The following is a 25,420-nucleotide window of genomic DNA, read 5'->3' as shown; positions in this document are numbered from 1 at the left end:
ACTACAGTAACTAAATATACCATTGAGCTATTTTTTCAATAAAATAAAAACTTATTTACATTCTAATAAAACATTTAATTTAGCTTAAGAAACTTTTTATTTTATTTTATAAAAGTTTAATGTTTTGATACTATTAAATAATGGATAAGACTAGCGCAACAACATTTTCACAGGCAGAGTGGTAGGTAGATTTTTCTTCTTAATTCATTATGGATGAGAATAACCATCTATTGGAAGAAGGTCCCTTATAGGGAATCATTTCAGATGAAAGATAAGCGTTATTCTTCCCAGATGCAAGCTGGCGTAGAGTTAAAAACACCAATTGAAGAAAGCAATGGATCATTGAAAAGAAGTATTTTACTAATTCAATTATTAATGTGAATCTGATTCAAATCTATTTAAGATAGAAACTGTAACATTTTTCTGTCAAATTTAATCTCTTATTCTTACAGTTCAAGTCCGTCGAATACTAAATTTAAACATTTGTTTAAATAAGTTTAATTTAGTTCAAAATGATTGAATGTTATCGGAAAACATTTAATAATCATATGTAATTTTTTAGATTAAATATTCTTGGTTGAAAAGCAAATGTGATTGCAACATCCTGAGAGCGCTTCGAAATATATTTTAGACTAAGAAATTTATATCGAATGTGTATCGATAATAATAAGACATGGAAGAGGAACTATGAGGTTATTGTGATGTTTTGCTCTCCTTTTCAAGCATCGTTAAAAGTCGCCCCTAGAAAGATTTCGTTAATTTCACAGATCAATTTTTCAATAATTCATGTTCTTTTGAATATTTACAGAGAAAAAAAAATGGTTCTTATAAAAGAAATTGAACTAGAATTGTCACAGCAGAAGAAAGATAATGTACCTGAAGCTATCGAAGATACCCTTATAAAAGGTAATGTTAGCAATAAAAAATTGCGTTTTAAAAATAAGTTAATACAGATTGAATAAGGCAAGAGCTGACCGGTTAAACTTCAGAGTTATCCACGAATCAATAGTGTTGCTAGTTCGATAGAAAATGGGATTTTTTATTTTTGTTCAAGTACAAAGAAATTCGGCAGTTAACGATAGCAGTCCGGGAACTAACAGAAGTAAAAAAAAAAATAGAAATAAGGCAGCCAAATGAAATATTACCTAATAATTTAGATAATCCTACCTGTTAATATCATTTGAGCGTTCTCTTAAAAGAAGATACACAACTATGTATGGGCTTTTAGTACCCACGAATCATGTAATTAATTTTCAAATAGTTTTGTATTCTTTAGTTATCGTTCTAATTATGACATGAAACAGTAACCACTCCTGAACACCTAAAGCCAGAGGAATTAAGTGACATTAATTATTTATCTTTTTGTTTAAGATTCTGTGATTGACTTAGCAAATACAGACTTTTCAAGGATAGACGAATTTGAAGATGTTGGTGTTGGAGAAATTAGGAAAAAGATCATTGTGGAGTCTGGTTATTCTGGAAAACCAATTTCGAGGAAAAGTTTTTCTAAAAGTATCTTGAAAGGTCATACAAATATGAAGAAGCAAATTAGTGGTGAAGAAGAGGAAGACGGAAACGAAGAGCTCAGTAAAGAAGATTTCGAAGTTTCTTCTCAGGCTAGCAGTGATTATTTAGAAGAAAGTGAAATTCATAATAAAGAGCCATCAGGAGATGATAGTGATATTCAGTCGGAAATATTAGATGATTATTCAGAAAGGTAGTTAAAATTAATAGCTTTATAGTGGCTCAGCCCTGATCTACGTATATGTTCTAAACTTCATTAAATAGGCATTTTTGCACAAATTTTGAAATTCTGTGATATTTTGTGACTAAGAATGAGAGTTTAACAAAATTATCTAATGTAATTTTACAATTTTTACATTATTTTTAAAACATAATAATATTCCCACTGAAGCTAGTAGATTCCCACTAGCTGAAAGATTGTTCTGCCGTCATCGTATATATCAAATTTTATATATATATATATATAATATATATATATATAATAAACATTATAATTTAATGCTAATTTAGTCATTGCTACCTCGTTTCCTTTTATAGAGAAAATGAAGAAGAGGAAGAATCAGGTGGCGAAACTGCAGAAGATAGTGAAGATGATTTTGACGAGAGCATCGATCTCGCTGATTATCGTCAAAACAATCACCAGAAGGATGATATAAACATTTTTTCTGAAAAAACTAAAGATGTAGATGCAGAAGTAGCAAAAGGAATCTCCGTTAAACATCAATTAAGTTTGTACTTTTTCGTTATTAATTATATTTTATTCCAATTTAATATTTTACATATAATGATAATAATATGCTTAAATGCCTCAGTTCTTACATTTATGGCGAATTCAGGCCGAATTACTTTTTCCAAATTTGTATTTATAAAGTAGACGTACAAAAAAAGCAAAATGACTATTTCTCAAACCGAAAGAAATTTCACGACTTTAAACCCATTTGCATTAGGACCAGGATTGTATCTTATTCTCACTATCACCATATTACATTAATCGTTTCATACTATACTCTTTCTATAGCTATCACAATCATTCAATCATGAGCATTTATTAGAGATCCAAGGTCAAGTCTTAGTTAAAACGAAGTGTTAATCGGTAAGATCGAAGTGGTAATGTATTTGATCAGAGCTAGATCAGAACGTAGGTAAAAATAAAACTACCTTAGAAACAGACAGTTTATTTGACATATATGAATATCTGTGGGTCGAGTAAAATGCATCCAAATTTTCACGTGATCTTGCTGCAGAACGATCTCTTTTTCTCTCTCCATATACAGAGTTATTGTTTAAAAGTAGTTGTGGATTAATGCTAATGCTGCATGAACTTGTACTCCTTACCCGTTAATAGTGAAAATCTCTTAATCATCACTGCGGACCCAACATTTTCATCATAATGGATACTTTTCAACTTCTCTTACAAAAGCCATCTCTCAAGGGCTTCTATAAAATGTGTCGATAAGTATACTCCACTGTATACTTATATAGACAACTAGTCTCAAAGGGTTAGATCGCGATGAAACGCCATTTTCATTGCATCAAGAAGGCTATTTGAGAAACAAAAATCGATGTACGTCTTGTGAAACTAATTAATCTATAATTCGCTTCTAATTGTTTTCCCATAACTTGCAACCTTTATTGAAATTAAATAAAATATATGTACTTATAAATGGTCCAACGTAAACATATTTAATCTGAAAACAAAGTTTATGAATGTTCAGACCAAATTGTTTTTTATTACCCATTTTACAGATATTTGGGAAACATTGCTTGAAGGCAGGATAAAGTTACAACCAAGTCTTATTGCTGCAAATAAGTTATATCAAAAAGAAGATTTTATAAACTTTAAGTCTCTCTTACAACCAGAAGATGAGACCGTCTTATCAAATACCTACAGTTCTCTTGGGAATTTGATGAAAATATTGTTAGAACTGCAAGTAAGTGTTACTTTATTTTATGTTATCGATAGTATTGCAATTTTTAAAATGTTGATTTTTTTTTTTTTTTTTACCTTCTAGGAATTGTTACTAAATTCTTCGCCGGAATATTCAAGATTAAGGTGTTTTATACTTATGTTATCAATTTTTCATAACTATTAATTACCCATTATTATCAATTCTCTCCTGAATGCTTTCCTTAAACTAAAGTTTTGTTTTTGAATTAACTAACAAAATTTTCATTTCATTATTTAACAGTTCCAAGAATCAAAATTCTAACCCAAAGAAGGACAGCGATGATGAATCGATTTCTTCATCTTTAGCTTCAGGTAAAGATGAAGAAAATGGGGAAAATAATGAAGCAGATAAAAAGCTTCACCTTGACGAACCACCTAATAAAAAAAGAAAAATTAAGAATTGTTCAGATCATTTAGAAGAGTTATATGCTGACTTTAAACCGTTTAAAGATGAAATTATTCAAACATGGAATGATAAAACAAGGATCATCACTGGAAAAGTTAACAGTACTGGCTATTCGGCGCATGATCTTCCAACGTTAAAGCAAATTGAACAAATATTATTAGATAAAAAGAGATTAATTAGAAAAACACAACTAAAAAGATCCGATTATAAAATACTAGGGAAAGAACAGAATGAAGAAGATCAATTTGAAAATGATACAGGGAAAGACAATGTAAGTAATGTTAATGCTGCTAGTTCTTGAATCAAAATGAACACTACTTTAACTATGTTTACTTCACTTAAAATGGAGTTTAAAATTAAAAATCTAACTCTTATTATCCAAAATCAATTTTATTGTTATTTAATGTTTCTGAGTACCATTACAGCTGGTGCTTATATTGTCTTATTTGAACATACTGCAAGACTTTCTAAATCAAGTTTTAAAAAATGAATAAATGAAGTTTTTCGGCTAGCGGCAGCAAAAATTGTTTACCTCACACAACGAAATCACCTTCGAAAGAAGGGCGTGGAGGCAGATGCACTTAAGAGCAATAAAGATTTTTTTTTTTGTAGTAGAAAATTAGCATGCGAAGTTTTCGATTGAAACACTTTTGAGTTAAAATTCGCTTGCTGTTTCAAATTTCAATAACTTGCCTGTCATAGACCTAAACGAATTTGAACTTCCTTCTATTTTTTCTTTTTGTGTGTGTTATGCTGACGACAGACAGAAAATTTGTAAGAAAAAAAACATCTAGCACAGGGTTCCTTAAATGAATAAAAATTTCCGGTGTAATATCAAAATCTAAAATCTGCACTGCACGATCGCTAGACCGTCGCAATAGAAAGCAACAATTATTAACTTCTTCAGAATAATTTTTCTAGGAAATTGAATTTCTCAATATTCTACTTCAATATAGTTCAAGTTGGAATTTTACTGCCTGTATCCTTCAGGTTGTAAAAGCATTGTTCCAGTAATAAGCCCAATTTTTGAAGTAATAAATTTATTTTTAGGAAAGGACGCAGAAAGAATATGATGCTGAAATATTTGATGATGATGATTTCTATCACAAATTGCTGCGAGATTTTATTGAGAGGAAGTCCACTGATGGAACAGATTCTAGTAAACATGGAAGGTAATGAAAGTTATCTGATTTCTATTGTTTACCGACTTATAATTTATAAATCATCGTAGTTAATTAACTTGTTAATTTGGAATTCACGTAATACAAGGTTTACGTCCATCGGATTAGTGTATTTTGGTAAATTCGTGAGTTTTTGTGCCTTTGCCACAAAATTGGTGGACAGAATGTTCCAAAATACACGAAAAACTTACCTTTTTCAGCGATTATCTAACTTGGGATTTTTAGAAAGTAAGATGTAGTTTGTAGAGATTGACCAAATTAGGACCTCTCTCTGTACCTGCAGTTTACTTCTCTCTGAACATAAATCTCTCCACTTCCAGGAATAGGCAACTTAACAGCATTTAATGAATCAACTCAGTGGGGGCACCCGTAGTAACTTTTTATTATTAGCACTCTACCTACACTCGTTAAGCTTAAACTGCTTTAGTTAGCCAGGGCTTATGATCGGCAGCTTAGTTCTCTACCAAAACAATTACAATAATTATTTACAAAAAATAAAATTAAAACGTCGCCTATATTTAGTAGCAATTGCAGTCTGGCTTTATGATGCAATCTTAATAATAGAAAAATTTTCATTTTTTTAATAAACAGTTACACACGCCTTAGTTTCTTCTGCAATAATTTCTTTGAAATTAATTTGTAGTTGGTAAAACTAAATCTTATTTTTGTTAACAGGCAATGGTTAGAAATTCAGCAGTTGCGAAGTAAAATGAAACGTAAAGTGGATACGCGATGTACCAAAGGCAGAAAACTAAGATATACTGTACATAATAAACTAGTTAATTTTATGGCACCTATTCCGTCCAATATGTGGACAGATGAAGCTGAAACTCAGTTATTTAAATCTTTGTTTGGTAAAAGTGCAGAGTAGTTACTTAAATTTCGCAAAATTTTAACTGGAACAAGGAGATCATTCTTTCAAGTTCCTTCAAAATAGGTATGTTTTAAGCAACTTACTTTCAATTATTTGTAGATTTTTGTAATTTGAGCGAATACTGCTAGATTTGTTTGCAGAAATTAAAAAACAATTATTTTTTCAGAAAATAAAATGAATTAAATTAAGATAAATTTTTGTTTAAAGGGATGAAACAACTTAAAAAGAAATTTGTTTTTGTAAATCTGTTATAAATTTTGTATATAATAATATAAATGTACTTTAAATATTATTTTAAAATAAACTTAAGATTTCTGATAGAAGTTAAAATTGTATTTTTTTGTATTACCTTCAAGTTTTTTCCATAATGAGAGTGAAATATTATTTACTTCATTTAAGATTTCCCCCAAAAGGTTTTCGCAATTAGTTATCCAATTTGCCAGTCTGCACACCCAGCAAACTGGAATGATTGAAAACTTCACTTCCTTTAGCTAGGGACGTAGAAAGTAAAAATGCCAAGATTGTTAGATTACGCGCTAAGAATGATCCCAATGAATTAGTCTGACAAAAGGATTAAATTTCCTTAAGAATGAAAGGAAACAAGTTGAAGCCTGGTTTAGAGGAAGAACTAGATTTGGAAGGAAAATAAGGTAATAGCGACTGACACAATTCAAGGAAAGGAATGGATGAAACCATGAAATGAAAAAAGTAACGAGATAATTTCAAGAGGATGTTGCGTGAGATGAGTTTTAGCATGCCCCAGTTTTCTTTTTGAGATACATAGGCTATGAATGAATATTATAAAAGAATTGGCGAAAATTCGAGATTTATTTTTAATGATCAAAGAAATTAAAAGCGCTTACACTCTTTGAAGAACCCTACTTCCAATGCGTCCTTCATCGTCAAGTCTACGCTTTTTCTTTTTTTTTATAAGACGTTTCCAAATTGCACCAAATATAGAGCATGCAACAAAATCCAAACTGTGCGCCTCTCAGTTAGGTTTAAGTTTTGGTCATCCTTGATACACTCATCGTCCTTAACAATGAAGTTTTTCATCATTCAAAAGAAGAATTACAACTTTAGGAAGGATCGAAACAATTGATTAAAATTTTAATACAACTTATTTCAATTAAACTCTATGTTAATTAAGTACAAAATTAAAATTCAATAACCAAAAACAATAATATTTAGCAATAATAAAAGATTTAAGGAATGACTTTCAAAATTATTATTCGTATATTACAGAGTTATCCACTAAAACTGGAACTATCGTTTTTAGCTCTTTCCTCTTTGAACTTTCCTCCACAGTAACCACAAACACATTTGTCCAGTAATTTTTCACTGGGTCGGCTGCGTCCAATCCTACATATATATTAAAAAAAAAGAAAAAACTAATTGTAATCTTTTAGGTGAATAATTTGAATAAAAATTGATATTACGAGGAACGATGTTCCAGAAGACTTGCGTGGTATTCATCACTTACTGTAGAATGCCATTTTGCAAGGTAATTTATAAAATTTCTATTTCCATCTCAGATGACACGGGCCTTGATCTTTAAGGCATACGAAATCTATTTTTTGTTTTTTAATAAACAGATAATATCTATGAATTAAACTAATTAATTAAATCTAACTGTAATCCATATGTTGGACTTTTTGTCCTAAATTCAGCATAAACATTTTTTTTGTTATCTCACCAATCAGGAAGTTTTTTGTCTAATCTAAATTGTTTAACTTATTATTTATCATTTTACGAAAAACTTGTGCTCTGTTATAAAAATGGTGTCGTTAACAGAGGCTATCATGATACCAAACATACTTTACTTAAACTTCTCATTAAAAACCTATTAATAAATCCAGACGTAGAAAGGGAATCGAGCCCTAATCAATGTTTCCTAATGATTCTACAGTTTTGTAGCCAGCGAAGATGGTTCGTACCGTAAAGAAGCAAATTTTTTAGACTGGAGATGGCTGTCATATCTTTATAACAATTAAGACTATGAAGTATTTTATATACACTTTTTATCTTTTTAAATACAGTGTACTAAATGCGTACGTGTTGATCGATAACTTTGTCAGATACTTTTTTCGGGGGGCAATAGACTTTTTTTTTTGTAACGTAACGTATGTAAGCCCTCTTTTGGACTTTTAGGAAGTAAAAAAGTTTAAACTTGATTTCAGGATACAAACCAATTAATGGAAGTAAAATTTAAAACTAGAAGAAAATCATTCCACTGTATGTAGTTACTTTATAGAATAGATGTGCAGTTATTTGAGATGTTTTAGAAAATGGTTTCAATGATTTACAAAACTATTAGTTACATCCCAAACGTTTTTTCCAGAGAAACCTTATTTAGAAGCGGTAGTCCTAGGGAACCATTTAAATGCTATAAACACGAAGGTCGAGTGGAAAACCATCCAGAAAAGACAAGAGTGATCGATGATGGACTGGTTATAAAAAAGACATACTGGACTTTCTCAAACCACATAAATTGGAAAAAATGAATAATAAAATGAAATTTAAAAACTTACACATATCCACAATCCTGACACTTGTATAAATATTTATAATTTGTCTCATAATTGTGACATCTTTTTATTTTAGGCAATTCGGGTAAACAAAATCTGGCTTTTACTGCCCTGGAATAAAAAAAAAAATAAAAATAATGCTAAAAGGGAAAAGGGGAATAAAAAATTAGAAAGGTTTCAAGCGCACTGGACTTGCAAGGTTACAAGTCCCTGTTGAAACCCAGCAGTTTGACACATGATTCTAAAAATTAAATGATAAGTGTGGAGCAACTTTGTATAAAATAATCTCTTCGGAAATTAGTCAAGTGCTATTTATCGACTAAAAAATTTGAATTTTACTTTTGTAGATTATTAAACATTGATGTAAATTAAAGGTGCAAACTATTTAATTTTATCGACATACCATAACTTCCAAATTGGTCCGTGAGAATCTGTTGATCTATTTATCAGCCAAACTGCAGCGTGACACATTTCGTGTAACATAGTGTCCCTTAATCGTTCAGCCGTGGTTATTATCTTAACAAAAAAACAAGAAAATTTAATATAAGTGAACGAGGACGTGAGGATACTTCCCTTAATGTTCAAGTTAATTTTTTTCTTCAATTATTACAATAATGCAAAAGATATAATCTCTAAACTTAGAAGAATAGGCTACACGCTGAAAGTGGAGTAGTTAATTTAATTTAAAGCGCAAGATTCAATTGTGCATTAGATGAGTAAAAATTAAAATAAAAGTTATATTTGTACTTTTGTTTTTATAATGAAGCTATCGTACTTGTTTTTGTTTTCACCACTTGCATTGACAAATATCTTGCTCTGTTAATTAGTTGCTCCTACCATATTGGTAAGTTTTAAGAAAATTATTTACTAGTTTCTTTTACAGATGATTAACTTAGAACAAGTAATTTGAAACTTTTCTTTCTAAGTACCCCACGCAATTAGACACCGATTGTTAACTCGTTATGTTGTTACTGATATGGTAGGGTGTAAGAAGGTAATCTCAGTTACATCAGTGGTGTCTAAATAGAGATATTGCTTATTTTTAATTTAAATTTTTTTATGTGTAAAGATTATTTTTGTTCTTTAAGAATGAGAAAAAAAAATCCTTACATATCGTATTGTATGTGTTTTATACTGTACCATAATTGCATGGGTCAACTCCTTGCTATGAGTGTACACTTTAAATGCAATAAAATATTCATCCATTTAAAACTAAACTAATTAATAGTGGTTAACATATATAATATATAAATTTATACACATCAACTATTTTGAATGGAGAATAGTTCGAGCGAAGCACAAATGCTTATTAAATTCACATTACATGATTTCGCTAGCAAGATTAATTTAATAACAAAACTTACTATTGCACACAGCTATAATACAAACTTTTTTTCAAAGACTTCTTTCAATCAGTCATTATTGCACTAGAAACTGAAATTTGAACTTCATTCACTAAATTAAGCATAATAATGGGCGAATGATTTAGAATTACAAAAAAATAGAATAAATATGTCTATTGATGAAAGAGCCCAAATGAAATCTAATATTTAAATAACCCAAGGGTCCGTGGGTGTTATGGCTAATTTCTTCTCTAACCACCGATTTGGCCCCTATCGAAAGAATAGTAGTAAAGGGGCTAAAGTACCTCTTTTAAGACACGAAACGCCAAAAGAGAAATGCCCCAGCGTCTCCTACCACTATGCCATCATTTTATTGCTGATACTCCAAACTAAATAGATTACGGAACCGCACAGACCCCTACTTTGTTCGAAACTAGTTATGCTAATCTTTGATTATACTTATAAAAAAAATACAAACTGTACTTCGTTCAGTACAAGTTAAACCACTTTTTTTTTAATTGCATAAAGAAACTATTTAAATCCCTATATAGGAAGGGCAGGACGCCATAGAATGAGTAGAACAGACACTGAAAGTATTTCTGCATAGAGCCTCTTTACGGCAGATAACTATCTATCTTAACTAACAATCTATAATTATTTGCGCCTCTTTACTAATGTACGGTACTCTCTCTTGTTTACTTTTTAAAGTACGGCTAAGTATGTAGCTAAAATCGAGTTGAAATTCTTATTTTTTTCTATAAGTTCTTTTTTTAACAATCTGGCAACCTGTATAATGTTAGTGATAAAATAATATGAATCTAATTTCGATATTGTAACGAAGTTGACCTGGGCGGAGAAGAAAGGCCTAGATTGTTCTAGAGGTTGAACGACCAAAGTCAGTAACAGGCCGCCACTGCATAAACAAAAGGGGCGGTATCTACTTGTGGCAGAAAAGAAAGGCCTAGATTGTTCTAGGGGTTAAGCGACCAAAGCCGGTAACAGGCCACCACTGTGTAGACAAAAGGGCCGGTCTTTATTGAACTAGAAAGGAAAGGGGCTAGATTGTTCAAGGAGTTAGTGACCTGTGTAAAAGCCAGCTAAGAGAAAGGCCTCAGTTGGGGTGGTGGCATATGTGTTTCCCAGCCAGTGATTGACAGGTGAGAGTGAGACAGCCGGAGTTGGAGAGAGACAGAGAATGGGAGGAGGCGGCTCACAGCTGAGGTGGTGGCAGTATGTTTTCTCCAGCCAATGAACATCAGGAGGGCGTGGAAACTTATGCTCAGAGAGTTGGAGGAGGGCAGTCCCAGTTGGAGGGAGGCACGCAGTTAAAAGGAGGCCGACACAGCTGGAGAAGTCAGTTTTCAATTAAGTTTCAATCATAGTGTTAATCGAGTTTCAATCAAGTTTTAGAGAGTTTTAGTCAAGTTCGGAGTTAGTGTTGAGAGAGTCAGTGTTGCGGAGTGCTTCAGTGGTAGCTAGTTGGGCAATTAGTCAGTTGATGAGTAGAGCTGTGTTAGTGCAGCTGAGACTAGTGCAATTCGGTGCAGTGCGGACCAGTGGTCAGTCGGGGAACAGTTTTGTGGCGTGACGTAGTGAGTAAGTAACAGTAAACTGTTGTGACTGTTGTAAATGGTGACTGTAATGAATAGCGTTAGTTGCTAGTAAATGTTCATGTTAGTTAATGTTAATGTGTGAATAAATCAGGTTATTACTTACAACTTTAGCGAGTTTTATTATTTAATCAAACCCACATATTTAATAACTAGTGGCAGGCATTAGTTGTGTAAGTAAAGTTATTTTGGAAAAACTTTACATTGGTGTCAGAAGTGGGATATAGTAAAACCGCTAGACGAGTAAGTGCTGATTTTATTAGTTCGGGTGAATTGCCGGAAAGTTGTAGAGAACTGACGAGTATTATATGCCCGTGAGTACTAAGATGCCCAGCATGGAGGAGTTAATAGCACTGATGAAGGAGATGAATGAAAACCTGAAGCAGGGCCAGTTAGAGATGATAGAAAAAGTGAAAAACATTAGAAAAGGCCAAATTGAGATGAAAGAAGAAATAATAAGGAAAATAAAAAGGGAAGTAAACGAGATGCCAGAAGAAATTGAGGGCGTAACAGAAACAAACAACATCCAAGAAGAAGACGAAGGCAGCCAGGATGATACAGACAGCAGGTCAGACTTAAAAGGTGACCAGGATAAAGGGAGACGTAGCTGTGTAGAAGTTCAGGAAGCTGCAAGGGAAGAAGAAAGCATAGAAAACTGCAGCGGACAGGAAGAGAAAGAGCAAGGTAAGGGAACTTTTGTTATACCAGTTGTGGAAGAGAGCCTTGAAGCGAGGACAGCGAGGAAAGAAGAGGGAGATAAAGTACTCCTGCCAGGATCGAAAAGGGAAGAAGGGCTATCGGACATCCACGGAGGTAATACCGGGATCCATCCTGCAGTGAAGAGGGCAAGGGCCAAGCAGAGGCGGCGGTTCTCTTTGGTAGGCTACCACGAGGACGGTGTAGACTGGGGTAGTCGTAGCACCGAGTGGGTAGCAATGAAGAGAACCAGCCGAGGAACCAACGGCGCCCTGCGGCAGGACAAGTTGGTGTTACCGCTGAAGAGGATAGCTTTCGATATGGCAGGACCTTCTCCTGAGTACAGAAGAAGAAGGCGCTTTAAACTGGTTGCGATGGACCACTTCAGTAAGTGGGCAGAGACCCACGTCTTGGCAGGTCAGGACTCGTCACCGGCAGCTGCAGCATCGACGGTCTACCAGATCCTCGGCGTCAGGAGAAAAAGGACAAGGTCAACGCCGCTACACCCTCACTCTGACGGCATGGTGGAGCAACTCAACAAGACTCTAGGAGGCCATCAGAGGACTTTGGGGAATGAACATCAGGAGGACTGGGTTGTACATACACCTCCCATAATGATGGTGTACCGATCGGCAGTTCAGGAGACCGAGACCGAGGACCGAACACCTGCCAGCGTTGTGTTCGGTAGGGAGCTTCGCCGACCCAGTGAACTTTTATTTGGCAGCCCAGAGACGGACGAATCGGACGGTGACAGCTATGCTGGGGAACTTCGCCGTAAGTGGAGAGCTGCGTGTGAAAAGGTACGTGACAGGATGAAACTGAAGAGTGACCAGACGAGGACATCATATGACAGGCAGGTCATTGGAAGAACGTTACAGAGAGGCCAAAAAGTTTGGGCGTTTAAACGTGTCCGCAAAAAGGGAAAACCTCCTAAGTTGCTGGGAAGGAACTTGCACCATTGTCTGTCGGCTCAACGACCTGGTGTAACGGATTCAACGCACGCCCAGATCCAAGATGAAGGTGGTACACTTGGACCGATTGCTGCCCAACATCACGAAGGAGACTTCTGTTCGGGACGAACAGTTCTAAGAGGGGAGCAGTGTAACGAAGTTGACCTGGGCGGAGAAGAAAGGCCTAGATTGTTCTAGAGGTTGAACGACCAAAGTCAGTAACAGGCCGCCACTGCATAAACAAAAGGGGCGGTATCTACTTGTGGCAGAAAAGAAAGGCCTAGATTGTTCTAGGGGTTAAGCGACCAAAGCCGGTAACAGGCCACCACTGTGTAGACAAAAGGGCCGGTCTTTATTGAACTAGAAAGGAAAGGGGCTAGATTGTTCAAGGAGTTAGTGACCTGTGTAAAAGCCAGCTAAGAGAAAGGCCTCAGTTGGGGTGGTGGCATATGTGTTTCCCAGCCAGTGATTGACAGGTGAGAGTGAGACAGCCGGAGTTGGAGAGAGACAGAGAATGGGAGGAGGCGGCTCACAGCTGAGGTGGTGGCAGTATGTTTTCTCCAGCCAATGAACATCAGGAGGGCGTGGAAACTTATGCTCAGAGAGTTGGAGGAGGGCAGTCCCAGTTGGAGGGAGGCACGCAGTTAAAAGGAGGCCGACACAGCTGGAGAAGTCAGTTTTCAATTAAGTTTCAATCATAGTGTTAATCGAGTTTCAATCAAGTTTTAGAGAGTTTTAGTCAAGTTCGGAGTTAGTGTTGAGAGAGTCAGTGTTGCGGAGTGCTTCAGTGGTAGCTAGTTGGGCAATTAGTCAGTTGATGAGTAGAGCTGTGTTAGTGCAGCTGAGACTAGTGCAATTCGGTGCAGTGCGGACCAGTGGTCAGTCGGGGAACAGTTTTGTGGCGTGACGTAGTGAGTAAGTAACAGTAAACTGTTGTGACTGTTGTAAATGGTGACTGTAATGAATAGCGTTAGTTGCTAGTAAATGTTCATGTTAGTTAATGTTAATGTGTGAATAAATCAGGTTATTACTTACAACTTTAGCGAGTTTTATTATTTAATCAAACCCACATATTTAATAACTAGTGGCAGGCATTAGTTGTGTAAGTAAAGTTATTTTGGAAAAACTTTACAATATTAAAGAAAATATGTTAGTTAGAACCATACGAATATTAGTAATATTCCAGATTTTAAAAAATTGGCACGGCAACAAGTTACCTACTTCCTTTTATGAAAAAAAGAAATGAAAATGAAATTATGAAAGTCCCAAATTTTACTAACCTTTTTAGAAAGTGTAATATATGCTAAATATCTCTTAGAGTTTGTATCTGGATTTATATCAACTTTTGTAGTAGTAATTCCACAAGATGAAGTCAATTTTTTACTCCACTTAATTGGCATATCGTCTGGTAACTGGGAAATAATTATAATGCAAAATGTAAACAAAATGTATATGTTAACATAATTAAAAAAAATTCAAAAATTGCCAAGCACCTTTTTATCAAATACATGTTCGTTGTAGATGTAATATAAATGTCGGGCTAAACTTGCTTTAGTCCTATTAAAATGTCTTTTAAAAAATAACGCCCCTGGATGACACCGTAAACCAAATGTTTTATCTAAAATTAAAAAAAAAAATCATCGAGTGAATTTTAATAAATTTGCAGATAGTTAATTTTGTCTAATATTAGAGATCCCTGTATGAAATTAAATTCATTAGCGCTATCTCCCTTTCCAAGAATTTCATCACTCATCAGTTCCATACTAAGTGTAAAACAGGGACGCATGCAATGCCACATAAAACTTTATTAAATAAATGCTCGTAAAAGCACGATAGCATGGCAGAGAGAAGATACACAGCCGAAAAACTCAGATTCAAGAAGACTGAATAATCAACTATAAAAACAATAAACACTGTTATTTCAAAGGTGAAGACATGTTGAGACAGCATGCTTAAATAGGTTTTTGTCAAACTAGTCGTGGTCGACCCGTTAGTTACTTTCTTAAAACATTTGTGATCACAAGCAAGAATTTCTCTTTTACCAATTTACGTAATTCAATTCTATTGAAACTTAGAATGTATTCTAAATAGAAAGCTGATTTCAATATTTTCATGTCAACTGTTATAATAACATTTTTTGCATAAAACGAGACAGTTTCGCAAAGACCAGAAATTAATAATTCCTAAGAAAAAATTCATTCCAAAGTATATATAGATAGGCCTGCCAAACAATAGGCTCGAGTTTCAAATGAAACATAAGCCTAGAAAAATTGAAGAAAACTGAAAAAAATTGTACCTTGCAAATAGCATGTCCATAATGAAATACTTCTAAATCGGAATTTTATTTAAAATTTTCTTAGTCACAAGTATTTTACAGGTGTGAAAACCTTACAATACACTGAAACGCTAATTCAGAAAAGAGCTTGACATTACCACCTCCCTTTCGCTACCAAGAATCCCACTTAAATACATTCTCCTGAAAAAGTCTCAATAAAAATAACAAACCAACTTTAAGTTTATCTATTTGTACAAAGAATATTATTCTAGTACCTTTTTTTCATTAAGAATTGATGCGACGCCAAGATACCAAGTACTGCACTGAAATGGCTAATAACCTCAGATTTTGACGCGCCTTAATAAATTAAAAATAACAACGATTAAACATTTGTACTTATAATTGACCTCTGATAAATTCGGACCAGAAGGAGATAGTTGGACTAGAAGGAATATTATCTCAAATGCCAGAAGGTAGCAAGTTTAAGAAGTTCAAGAGATACAAGGGGACAGATTGTGAGCGAAGCTTAGATTTATTTGATCTTAAATTCAATTTCGCCAAAAGCACTGCTAAAAGAAAGTTAAAAAAATAATTGCAAAAATAAAAAAAAGGACAATTTTAAGATAAACATTATTAATACCTGAAAGTGAACTTAAAAATGATAACATCGTATCAACATAACCTTGAGCATTGGGCGTCAAATTTTCCTCGCAGTCCCTGAAAAAAAAGGAGAAACTGTAAGAAAAAAGCAAATTGAATTGAATCATAACAGCGCACTAAATGTTGACATTAGCTAGATGAATCGTGCCAAATGAACAGTTCTCAGACGAAATTTAGTCGTTGGTAGCTGCAGATCAATGAATAATGTGGTTTGTTCGTAAGTGATAGAGAAGAGTTGCTGAAGTAGTTATGCAAAACCAAAATTAAATTACTATAGTGTAGTGTAAACAATCTGGAGTGATATGGTTTGATATTCTAAAGTGTCAATTGACAAGAAAAGCAGTTTTGTCAGAACTTCTTTAGATCAAATTTGGGGATTTGGTGACTTAATCAAAATGACGGTTACATAACGAACATTAAGGTACAAACAATGCACGTAGCATTAGTGTTATGTGATGTGCAAAGGAATTTCGACTGAAGTATTAGATTCGATTTTGTTAGAATGCTTAGCTGGAGTCAAAAGTTCAATTGGTACAAAAAGTATAGTTACCCTCTTTGAACACGCTATAAGGTTATTCCATTCATGACTTTTCAATGTGGTGGTCATCTTTGAATTTTACAGAATATTTTATTTAGGTGTTTTGTTATACAATTCCAAATCCAGATGCTCTTTGAAAGCCTTTTAGTTCATAAGCAGGAGGTCACGGTTAACTCAAATTAATTCTTATTTTCTATATAAGCATGTAATGGATTGAATTTTATTCCCCAAAAAATCAATAATAATTCTATCAAAACCTACAAATTTTTGGGTTTTAAAGAGGAATTCGACCCAGTAGTTTGATCTCCCAGAAGAGTCTCTTAATAAATCCCAAAAATGATTCCAATTACTTTTGAAATAAAATATTTCATTTAAATTCTCTTCACATCATTATAGCCGCATGTCGTAGACCTTAAGATCCGTTCCGTGTACTTAAGATTATTGTATCCATTTTTCCTAGGGCGTCCTATGAGCGCATTATTTTCAGAGTGCGACGGCCACTTAGGTTGTAATTCAAAGTAAATATCTTCATTAATCTTTTTTCAAAGAGAGTACAAATTGCTACAAAGCCAAAGAATTAATATCTCTCTCTCTCTCTCTCTCTGCCTGATTTTGCTAATTTGAACTTTTGACCCAAAAAGAGACCAAAGGCGCTAAACTCTAGCGTACATAACATTTATTTCATATACTTACAAATAACTTAAATTTAATCTTAACTTTTTTCTTTTTACTTGAAAAATAAGCGATGAAGTTAGTATGACGACAGATGATGAACATAGTAGAATATTAATTATATTGCAAAAATTCCTAAATAAAATGTACTGAGAATTGAAAAAATTGAGTAAAAATAACATTTATTTAAAAAGTAACTTTACGAAATATTACACAGCACGGTGTAGTAAAGCATGCAGAGAGGGAATAAATGAGTTCCATGAACCATCACAACCATTGTCTCAATTGATTTCACTTCTGTTCACTCTAAGCTTTCAAAATCTGCTAAATTTTTACTTGTTACCCTCAAATCTTTTATTCTATTTGAGTGAGGACTATCTACAAAATAAATAAATTTGTTTAAAGAATATTTAAAATCACTAACAATAAAAATATATATATATTATGGTGAGCCACTCACTTGCCAAATAAAATAATTTTCAATCTGGTTATTGACTGTAAACTTTACCCAGAACAAACAAATAATGAAAGCTAAACAGAACTGAATTTAAAAAGAATAATAATAATATGTGGGATTAAAATACTTGAATTTTGAAAAAATATAAATATAATTAAAAACCTATTTTTTTTTTCACTTCATAACATGGTAACTGTAAGATAAAAAGAAAATTATACCACATGTTGTTATTTATCTGATTTTTTTTACCTCTAATCTAAATGAAAATATTATTTAGTTCGTTTTGATGGGAAAACACCATATAACACTCTTCTTCTACCAACTGGACACGTTATAATTACATTTAAGATAGTAAGTCTTACTATCAAAATAAATAAATAAAAAAAGCGTCCATGTGCCTCAGAATGGGTCAAAATTCATCGATGCAATCGTAAATTTAGATCTCATGATGTCTGTAAATTTCTTACCAATGATCTAGAATCTAGATGAATGCATTGAATTAATCTATGATATCATATCTAAGAAAGAACTCTTAAAATAGGAACACAGGTAATCACTTATGATAAAACTGTTTCATAGTGGAGTGAAGAACAATAACAGATGAGAAATTGCTAAATTACGATATGAGATGACAATTTTAGAGGACACACGGAAGTAAAGTAGTGCTCTGCGAGAAATAAGGAAATTAGATTACTACAAACTTAGGTATGCCTAAGGTATAACTTAGGTATACCAATGCAGAATCAAAGAAGAAAAACTTCGAACTTGGAGAGAGTATGTAAATTAAAAAACGATTAGGAACGATTTTTACAAACATTTACAGAAAAAAAAACAGTTTTGACTTCGATTAGTAGATATGATGTCTCTTTAACCCAAAATATCAAAAAAATCCTGAATGTGACCTTGACTTAGTAATAATAACTGATGATCCTTCTACTGTCAACAATAATAATAAAAAAATAAGTCTTCAACCAGTACAATCATAGAAGAAACTGAGGATGAAGTATCATTTCAGGGAGAAGAAATCAGAAGAATAATTGAGCAAAGGAGTTAAAGCCCCCAAAATAGATTTTTTGGATCTTTTTGACTAAGATTAGTAGAAGACGCCTTTGCAGTATCTCTGAAACTGGTCGGTTGAGATCGTTTCGAGAGAAGTAGGTCCTATTTGCGTAATATCGATTATGTTACACTGTGTACGAATACATACATTAGGTATCCCTAATATAACTTCGGTTAATGAGTTATTTTTTTAATAAGACTATTGATAAGAAAGTAATAAAATTTTAATAATAATCTTCATATTATCTCAATGATAGTTCATTTTTTTTAATGAATTCATAGCAATGTATCAGGTGATGGGGAAGGAAATCACAAAAAAGTGGCAGCACGATTCATTCTTTGTTCATCGACTAGTTTCGGACGATCGTCTATCTCTAGCAGGACTCAATTTTGGAAAAAAAGAAGATGGCTGTTATGGAAACGTTTTTCTGATTTTATATTATTATTTTTATTTTTTCTTATCTTCTTATTGCTTACCTTTTTTCGTTAAGAATTTTTTCATACACCCTTAACAGACTTTCATTAGAAGCGTCAGGTAATTTGCAAGACTCAGATCTTTCCGTCTCAGATTTAAATGGACTTTGCATTTCCACGCAGTCACTGACATATCGTTTAAAATCTGTATTTTCTTCATCTTTTCTACTAGAGAAAAAAAAATTAACTTCATTTTCTTTACTATCAAATACAAATTGCAATAACAGAAGTAAATGAAAAAATGAAATGATTACATAACAAGATTTTAAGAAAATATTTATAACTTGTTTAGAAAGCAAGTTTAAAGAGAAAATAAAAAGTAATTTGAACATCATTTTATGCTGAAAATGATTAAAGTCGGATGTTGTTAGTCGTCCGATAATATCAGCACTTTGTGTGAGCAGAGAACACCGTGCAGCTCAGCGATCAAAATCCATCAACCCAAAGACGACTTTTTTTGACATGGATTTTCTTAAAACTTTTAATACATTTATTACAATAACTTTCAGTTAATTAGGAGAGATTTGATTTGGGGTTTATTTGAACTTTTGCCAATTAATATTTTTTTATGTACGTAAATATACCAAACAAACTAGGCCGACGGTAATTTATCAAACCGAAAATACTTTTTGTTTTATTTATCTTTTTGTTTCTTAGAAAACTGTGTATATATTTTGTCTCAATAAAGCTATTCTAGTAAAACAACTTTTATTTTATTAGTTTTCTAGGTAAATTCACTTCACATTCTGAAGAGAGGCTGGGTAGGTTTTCTCAAAAATTTCAACGATTTACTGGGCAGTTTTACAATCTGGATAATCTTGGTAAGAATAACATGTTGTCCTAAAACCAGTTTGAAAAATTTAAGAGTAATAAACTCAGAATTTTAGTAAGTGAATGTCAGTTAACACCATATTAAACAGAAATTAAAAAGAAAAATTGCCAATTCGTTTTATTTGAAACTTATTATCAGGAAAATTGATTGATTGGTTGTCAGGAAAAAACAGGCTGTTAAACGCTTCCTGTCTCATCTCTGAGGAGAGATGTTGGAAAGAAGTCTCCCGCTGATATCTAAAATGAACTCTAACCATTTTAACTCCTACGAGCGTACACCATTTGTTAGTGTATACTTATTACCTTCACACTTCTTTGGATTACAATGTGAAGCTCTAGCGAAACTTCAACATATCAGCTGATTGAAAAGTGTACAATATCAATAGTTGGTTGATAAATAACAGAATATTTCTTGTTTAGGTAAGAAATTGGCAAACGAAGCTCTGAGTTAAAAGTCCTAGAAATGTTTTCAATGTATGAGATATGATATATCTATTACAGTTTCAATTAGGTTTTTGAATTCATTGTACATTTACCTTTCCAGTATGAACCGCTGTAAAGATGTGACATTATCTTGTTTATTAGAATTTACCTCTTTCAATGGTGATCTAATCGATTTTGAACAATTATATGAAGCATTGTTTGAAATACTTTGTTTGAAGGGGCTGCATACGTCCATTAAATCATCGTCACTGTTGATATAAGGAGTATTACTGTAATCGGTATCAGAAAATTCGGAATCATCACTTATTTCAATAACATCAACGATGTTTTTAGAAACTTCAGAATTAAAGTCTGTTTTATAAGAGTTGGTTTTGTTAACGTATTCTGCAACATTAACACAAGTGCTTATCTTAGGGTAATTTTAACGTTACGAATTTTAAAACTGTTTTTATAACTAATAAAGTGAAATAAATTATTTACCTGGTAAGTTTTTTCTCATTTGAGGAGAATTCGTATCTATAACCATGGGGGAATCTAACTTCTGAATTACTGCATTTTGTTTTTTTGGAGTTACCAGATTAATGATTCCCTTATATCCAAAATCAATTCTTGAAGGTGCATCTCCTTCAATGTAGCTAGACTCTAATATTTCGTCGTCAGAATTCAATCTAAAATTAAATATGTTTTTAATTTGAATGTATTCTGCAATGAGAGAGGGGATAGGTGATAAGTCTTCATTATTTCTCGAAATTCCTGCCTATTTGTCATCTCTGACACTGGTTACCACTGTGGTTTCCTAAGGGAGCAGGAAGGCTGAAATTAGAACAATACCACCTTGGTGCTAGATGTCCTCCAGTCAGCCGGCCATCTATAGAGGATGTATCTAGTTTCAACACCTGGTTGAAAGAGGAGCCTGCATCTTGGCATAACCACTCCCTGTTCTCTCTTTCAAAGTAAGGGTATATTCTGCTCCAACAAATGGTAACTATAAATTAATCTGGAGAACTTCAAAACGCCCAATCTCAAATTAGTCACGAAAGGCTACCTATTCCGAAGGGAAATCTGGAACCTCTGTTTTCGACAGTCAATTCTGCCCACCCATTCTCGGCGTGGGTGACATAAAATCGTGGGTTGGGCTAAGCTAGAGTTGCTTGCTAAACCCAAACAGTCGGTGGCCCAATATATACATAATATAACTGTATATGTCCGTATGAATGTTAATGTGTCAGTTCTGAGGGGTTTTTTTCTGTTAAGATAGGATACCCGCAAGGACGCCTTAAGATGTGATTAATCCACTATGTACCTTCCATGTGATTGGTAGATATGTATACTGATCATATCTCTAAGGTCGTTCAGCAGAATGCAGCATGGATATAGAAAATAGCGTTTCCTTTTTGAGACAATTAGTTTGCTGCATGACTTGAGAAATTCTAAGTCGGAAGAAGCTTGCAATAACTACATCTATCACGAATACACTGATCCCCTTAACCCAAATTTTATATCTACTTCATGCTTCTGCACAAGAATCTGAATTTGAAATGAATGAATAAAACATTTATATAAATCTATTTTACCAATGAGAAAATATAAGTATAATTTTCTTTTTATTTGTCATTGGCCAATGATGAAATATGAAGTTGACATTTCAATGATAAGTAATGTTCTTTTAAACATATACCTCTGTTAAAGAACAAGATTATTTATGGGGCATTTTCGTAACTAAATTCTCATTCACTTCTTATTCTTACGTTAAAAAAATGTATAATTTATAAATCCATGAGCAAAACTTCATTAAATAACAAATAAAAATACGGCATAATAAAATTTCACGAGAAAATAATACTTACAATGAAGTTTCTAACTCCATCACTTCATCTTCTTCAAACATTTTTAATCCTGAATTCAATCTAAAAATAAATAATGAATATGCTAATTTATAATATTCAAATTCAATCACTGAATAAAAATAAAATTTAAAAATGCATACTTTTGTCCATCGAATAAACTAGCTGATACTTTGCTGCACTATTTTTCTGTTAATTCGAACAAGTCACATTAAACATTTACTTTTTTCTATGAATATTCAACTGATGGTTGGAAAGAAGGGTCAGAAAGAAAAAAACAGATTCTACCAGAGAAAGAGATACGGTAAGTTTAAAATTTACAAACCAAATTTCCAATCATCCAACGGTCAACTGTGATAACCACTTGTTAATTATATAACCTTCCATGGGATTGGAAATGTATACTGTCCATGTCTACAGACGGCTTTGAGAATTATAAGCAAATCATAAAATAGCTTAGGGGCAAATTTCTTAGTAGTGTCTGATTCTATTTATCTTTCCTGTAGGGAAAAATTTCAGCGTAAAAATCCATCTTGAGGTCTCTTTAGACCAAAAAAAGTTATTAGAAAATGGTCAAATGTATGTATGTAGGTAATGTAGGTAACATTCCTGCTCAAAAACGAAAGACCGCAAGAGTTTCAAATTGTCTTCTTTCATGGAGCCTGGCACAAAGAGTGATCAAAATCTCCATTTACTTCTTTCGAAATTTTCTAGAAATCAGCTTCAACCGATTTCTTCAAATTTGGCACACAAATTGTGCAACGAAATCTTTCAAATTCGAAATAAATTTTACAGAAAAATCTGATTAAGGAGTCCTCCGCGAGAGTGGATAGGAACACTTTCTTTTAAAATACCATTTTTTGCGTTATGTACAAGTCCTATCCTTCTATATAATTATGGAGAATTGAAAGTGTAGCTAAAATTACAATTTAAAATAATTCCTCAAGCCAAATGAAAGGATTTTTAATTTTTCCGGAAATGCTTTCCCAAATTTCGAATGTACGTTACACATATTTAAAGCTATAACTTATCGTAATCATTTTTTTAGAAAAATTATTTTGAAGGAGCGTTATGTTAGGAGGTAGCCTTTTTCTCTGTGACGTTTCAATGTGCTTTATGGTTTTACATACTGAATAATCTTATTACTAAATATTACATTTAACATAAATTTCATTAAACAAGTTTCAAAGATTCGTAATTTGATGTAAATTGAACGTTTGAATCGTGAGAATACAGCAAGGGATTGACGTGGGTGACCCAATCAATTTATTGCTTCTAATAGTAATAAATCAAACATTAATACTGAGATTTTGGAGCAATTGTATGTTCCAAAATGCTAAAGAGGAATGATAATAAGAACCTTCAATAATATTGTCCGAATGGTAATATGTAATAATCACGACTGAAATTTAAGCATGTTCCAGTTTTCTATGCAATGGCACATTTTATCGCTTTTATGAACCTTAAATATATTATATTCATTGAACTTTTTTTTTTCTATTTTTAAACCAATTTTTTTATATTATTCCACAACACATTTGATGGGAGGAGTGAGACAGTGGTGACCCTATTCACGCAAATCAACTGCCCCCATCGACAAAGAATATAATACTGGGAAGTCCGACTTTACAATAAGTAACAGCTACAACTCACGGAAGGCGTTTAAAAAAAAAAGAAGAAAAGATAACTTTAAACAGACTACTTGGGAGCTTTAAATGTAAAACAATGTACAACCAATAAAAATGTCTTTAATAATGTGAGGTTTCCACTTACTATTGATGCCAAAACAGTAACTTACATAAATAAATCTTGGTAAAAGATATTTAATATGTCGAGGTTTAGAAATTGTCATTAATTTTTCTATTAGAAGCAACCTCTTATACAAGTAAAGGCTTTTAGGTAGCTTTTCAGGTAGCTTTTAACGTTCAACAACCAAATCCTAGACGGAAGGAACTAGCAAACTTATTTACAATGAATTCTTTTATTAACTTAATTAAATAAAATCCAACCCATTTCCACAATAAATCATAGCTAAGATTTGCGGGCTTCGTCTCTAACCACTCGCCTACCCCTAATAAAAAATAATAATTTATATATATATATTTTTGAGAATGTAGGTACAAGATTTTTTGTTCAGAATTAAACATTTCAATGTTAACAGGAATTCAATCGGGCAGATGTAATTAAAAAACAAAATTCATTACCGAATTTGATAAAAGCTCTTCCAAAAGACGTGTCATTTTCCGTTTTTGGATCCACAGAATATCCAATATTTTACAAATTCTTCACTTAATTTTAATAAAATTATACCTACAAATAATTTTTGTTTAAAATTAAAATAATTAGATTATAGATTGTACCTAATATTAAAAATTCATATAATTTAAAATTAGTCCACAAAAGTATTATCACAAGTATACCTTAACTTTCTTTTAAATACAAAGTGAGCTTTTACTTATCATAAATTAGATTTATTTATGGTCTACAAACACATTTGAATATTACAAAATATAAAAAATGTAAATACATTTATGTACCTACTCTGATGAATATACTCTGCTGGCGGAAAACGCTGTAGCATTTTAAAATTAAAATAACCTACAAAATTTTGTTGATTCTTTTAATTCTAAAAAGTTACTAAGTATGCTTCAATTTAGCTTCAAGAGCTTTCCTATTACTTTCAGCTCCAAGTAAGTGGGCGAACAGATCAGTACTCTCTGAAGGATCATTAGCTATTACAGTTTTTTTAACTGATTTTACAACTACAGCATCATGTCGCAATTTTTCAGCCATAAATGTTTCAACTTCATCAATACTGTTACAAACACCATCTACTATACCTAACGTCAAAGCATCGTTAGCTTTATTACTTCTTGACTTAAGTAATAAATCAAGAGCACCTTTTAAACCCAAACGTTCGCGTAAACGAAATCCACCTCCCCAAGCTGGTGTTACACCCATGGTGGCATGGATGAAAGCTATTTTTGAATCAGGATGAATTACACAGTAATCAGTTGTCAATGCGATTTCAGCGCCGCCTCCAAAGGCACCTGGAAAAAAAGTAGCACAAATAATTTGCAATTTATCAAATTTTTTATTAACAATA

At 32.8% G+C, this 25,420-nt stretch overlaps 3 protein-coding genes across 20 annotated transcripts in view; 1 reads left to right on the top strand and 2 right to left on the bottom strand.

Annotated features, from left to right (window-relative positions):
• The first annotated feature begins 573 nt into the window (after positions 1 to 573).
• On the top strand, positions 574 to 5,996 carry LOC141458185 (protein AATF-like). Its single transcript, XM_074135853.1, has 8 exons — positions 574 to 906; positions 1,372 to 1,717; positions 2,062 to 2,252; positions 3,271 to 3,455; positions 3,537 to 3,577; positions 3,714 to 4,149; positions 4,929 to 5,050; positions 5,735 to 5,996. The coding sequence occupies exons 1-8, from the start codon at positions 651 to 653 to the stop codon at positions 5,928 to 5,930; spliced, it is 1,773 nt and encodes a 590-aa protein (XP_073991954.1). The 5' UTR covers positions 574 to 650; the 3' UTR covers positions 5,931 to 5,996.
• LOC141458193 (uncharacterized) lies at positions 2,313 to 24,624 on the bottom strand. Of its 7 annotated transcripts, none has more exons than XR_012460771.1 (12): positions 22,458 to 23,893; positions 22,318 to 22,377; positions 20,951 to 21,138; positions 20,563 to 20,854; positions 19,199 to 19,363; positions 15,976 to 16,052; positions 14,554 to 14,678; positions 14,341 to 14,472; positions 8,865 to 8,977; positions 8,465 to 8,572; positions 6,797 to 6,968; positions 2,313 to 3,212 (listed from the first exon to the last, which is right to left on the bottom strand). XR_012460771.1 is itself a non-coding variant. In XM_074135884.1 (11 exons), the coding sequence occupies exons 2-11, from the start codon at positions 22,356 to 22,358 to the stop codon at positions 7,181 to 7,183; spliced, it is 1,356 nt and encodes a 451-aa protein (XP_073991985.1). In that variant the 5' UTR covers positions 22,359 to 22,377; positions 24,519 to 24,624; the 3' UTR covers positions 6,743 to 7,180. The 7 variants fall into 7 exon arrangements, 5 of the variants coding, with proteins under 5 accessions (XP_073991985.1, XP_073991987.1, XP_073991986.1 ...); XR_012460772.1 differs by lacking the exon at positions 2,313 to 3,212 and adding an exon at positions 6,283 to 6,393; XM_074135884.1 differs by lacking the exons at positions 2,313 to 3,212; positions 22,458 to 23,893 and adding an exon at positions 24,519 to 24,624 and having other exon boundaries at positions 6,743 to 7,295.
• LOC141458201 (ethylmalonyl-CoA decarboxylase-like) overlaps positions 24,043 to 25,420 on the bottom strand; it is a 21,930-nt gene continuing 20,552 nt past the window's right edge. For 11 of the 12 annotated variants that reach the window (XM_074135910.1, XM_074135911.1, XM_074135912.1 and 8 more), the window contains one exon: positions 24,043 to 25,364. In XM_074135910.1, the coding sequence (XP_073992011.1) occupies positions 24,952 to 25,364 (413 nt within the window). In that variant the 3' untranslated portion in view covers positions 24,043 to 24,951. The remainder of the gene's footprint in view (positions 25,365 to 25,420) is intronic. The other variant, XR_012460773.1, reaches the window with a different exon arrangement.

This window comes from Rhodnius prolixus, unplaced genomic scaffold (genome assembly GCF_049639745.1).
Source record: "Rhodnius prolixus isolate KJV_2025 unplaced genomic scaffold, Rpr scaffold_5, whole genome shotgun sequence".
Lineage (NCBI taxonomy): Eukaryota > Metazoa > Arthropoda > Insecta > Hemiptera > Reduviidae > Rhodnius > Rhodnius prolixus.
The sequence above is the reverse complement of the archived record's forward strand: the minus strand, read 5'-3'. Positions and strand labels throughout refer to the sequence as shown.

What these genes read in the sequence shown, in the direction of transcription:
- LOC141458193 (XM_074135884.1), bottom strand. Translation starts at nt 22,358, where the DNA reads ATGTTTGAAGAAGATGAAGTGATGGAGTTAGAAACTTCATT. An exon ending in CAGCGGTTCATACTGGAAAG is followed by an intron (nt 19,364 to 20,562) that starts GTAAATGTACAA and finishes TTTTTTCTCTAG; the next exon opens with TAGAAAAGATGAAGAAAATA. An exon ending in AAAATTCTTAACGAAAAAAG is followed by an intron (nt 16,053 to 19,198) that starts GTAAGCAATAAG and finishes CTTTTTTTTCAG; the next exon opens with GGACTGCGAGGAAAATTTGA.
- LOC141458185 (XM_074135853.1), top strand. Translation starts at nt 651, where the DNA reads ATGTGTATCGATAATAATAAGACATGGAAGAGGAACTATGAGGTTATT. An exon ending in CCGGAATATTCAAGATTAAG is followed by an intron (nt 3,578 to 3,713) that starts GTGTTTTATACT and finishes ATTATTTAACAG; the next exon opens with TTCCAAGAATCAAAATTCTA. An exon ending in GATTCTAGTAAACATGGAAG is followed by an intron (nt 5,051 to 5,734) that starts GTAATGAAAGTT and finishes TTTTGTTAACAG; the next exon opens with GCAATGGTTAGAAATTCAGC.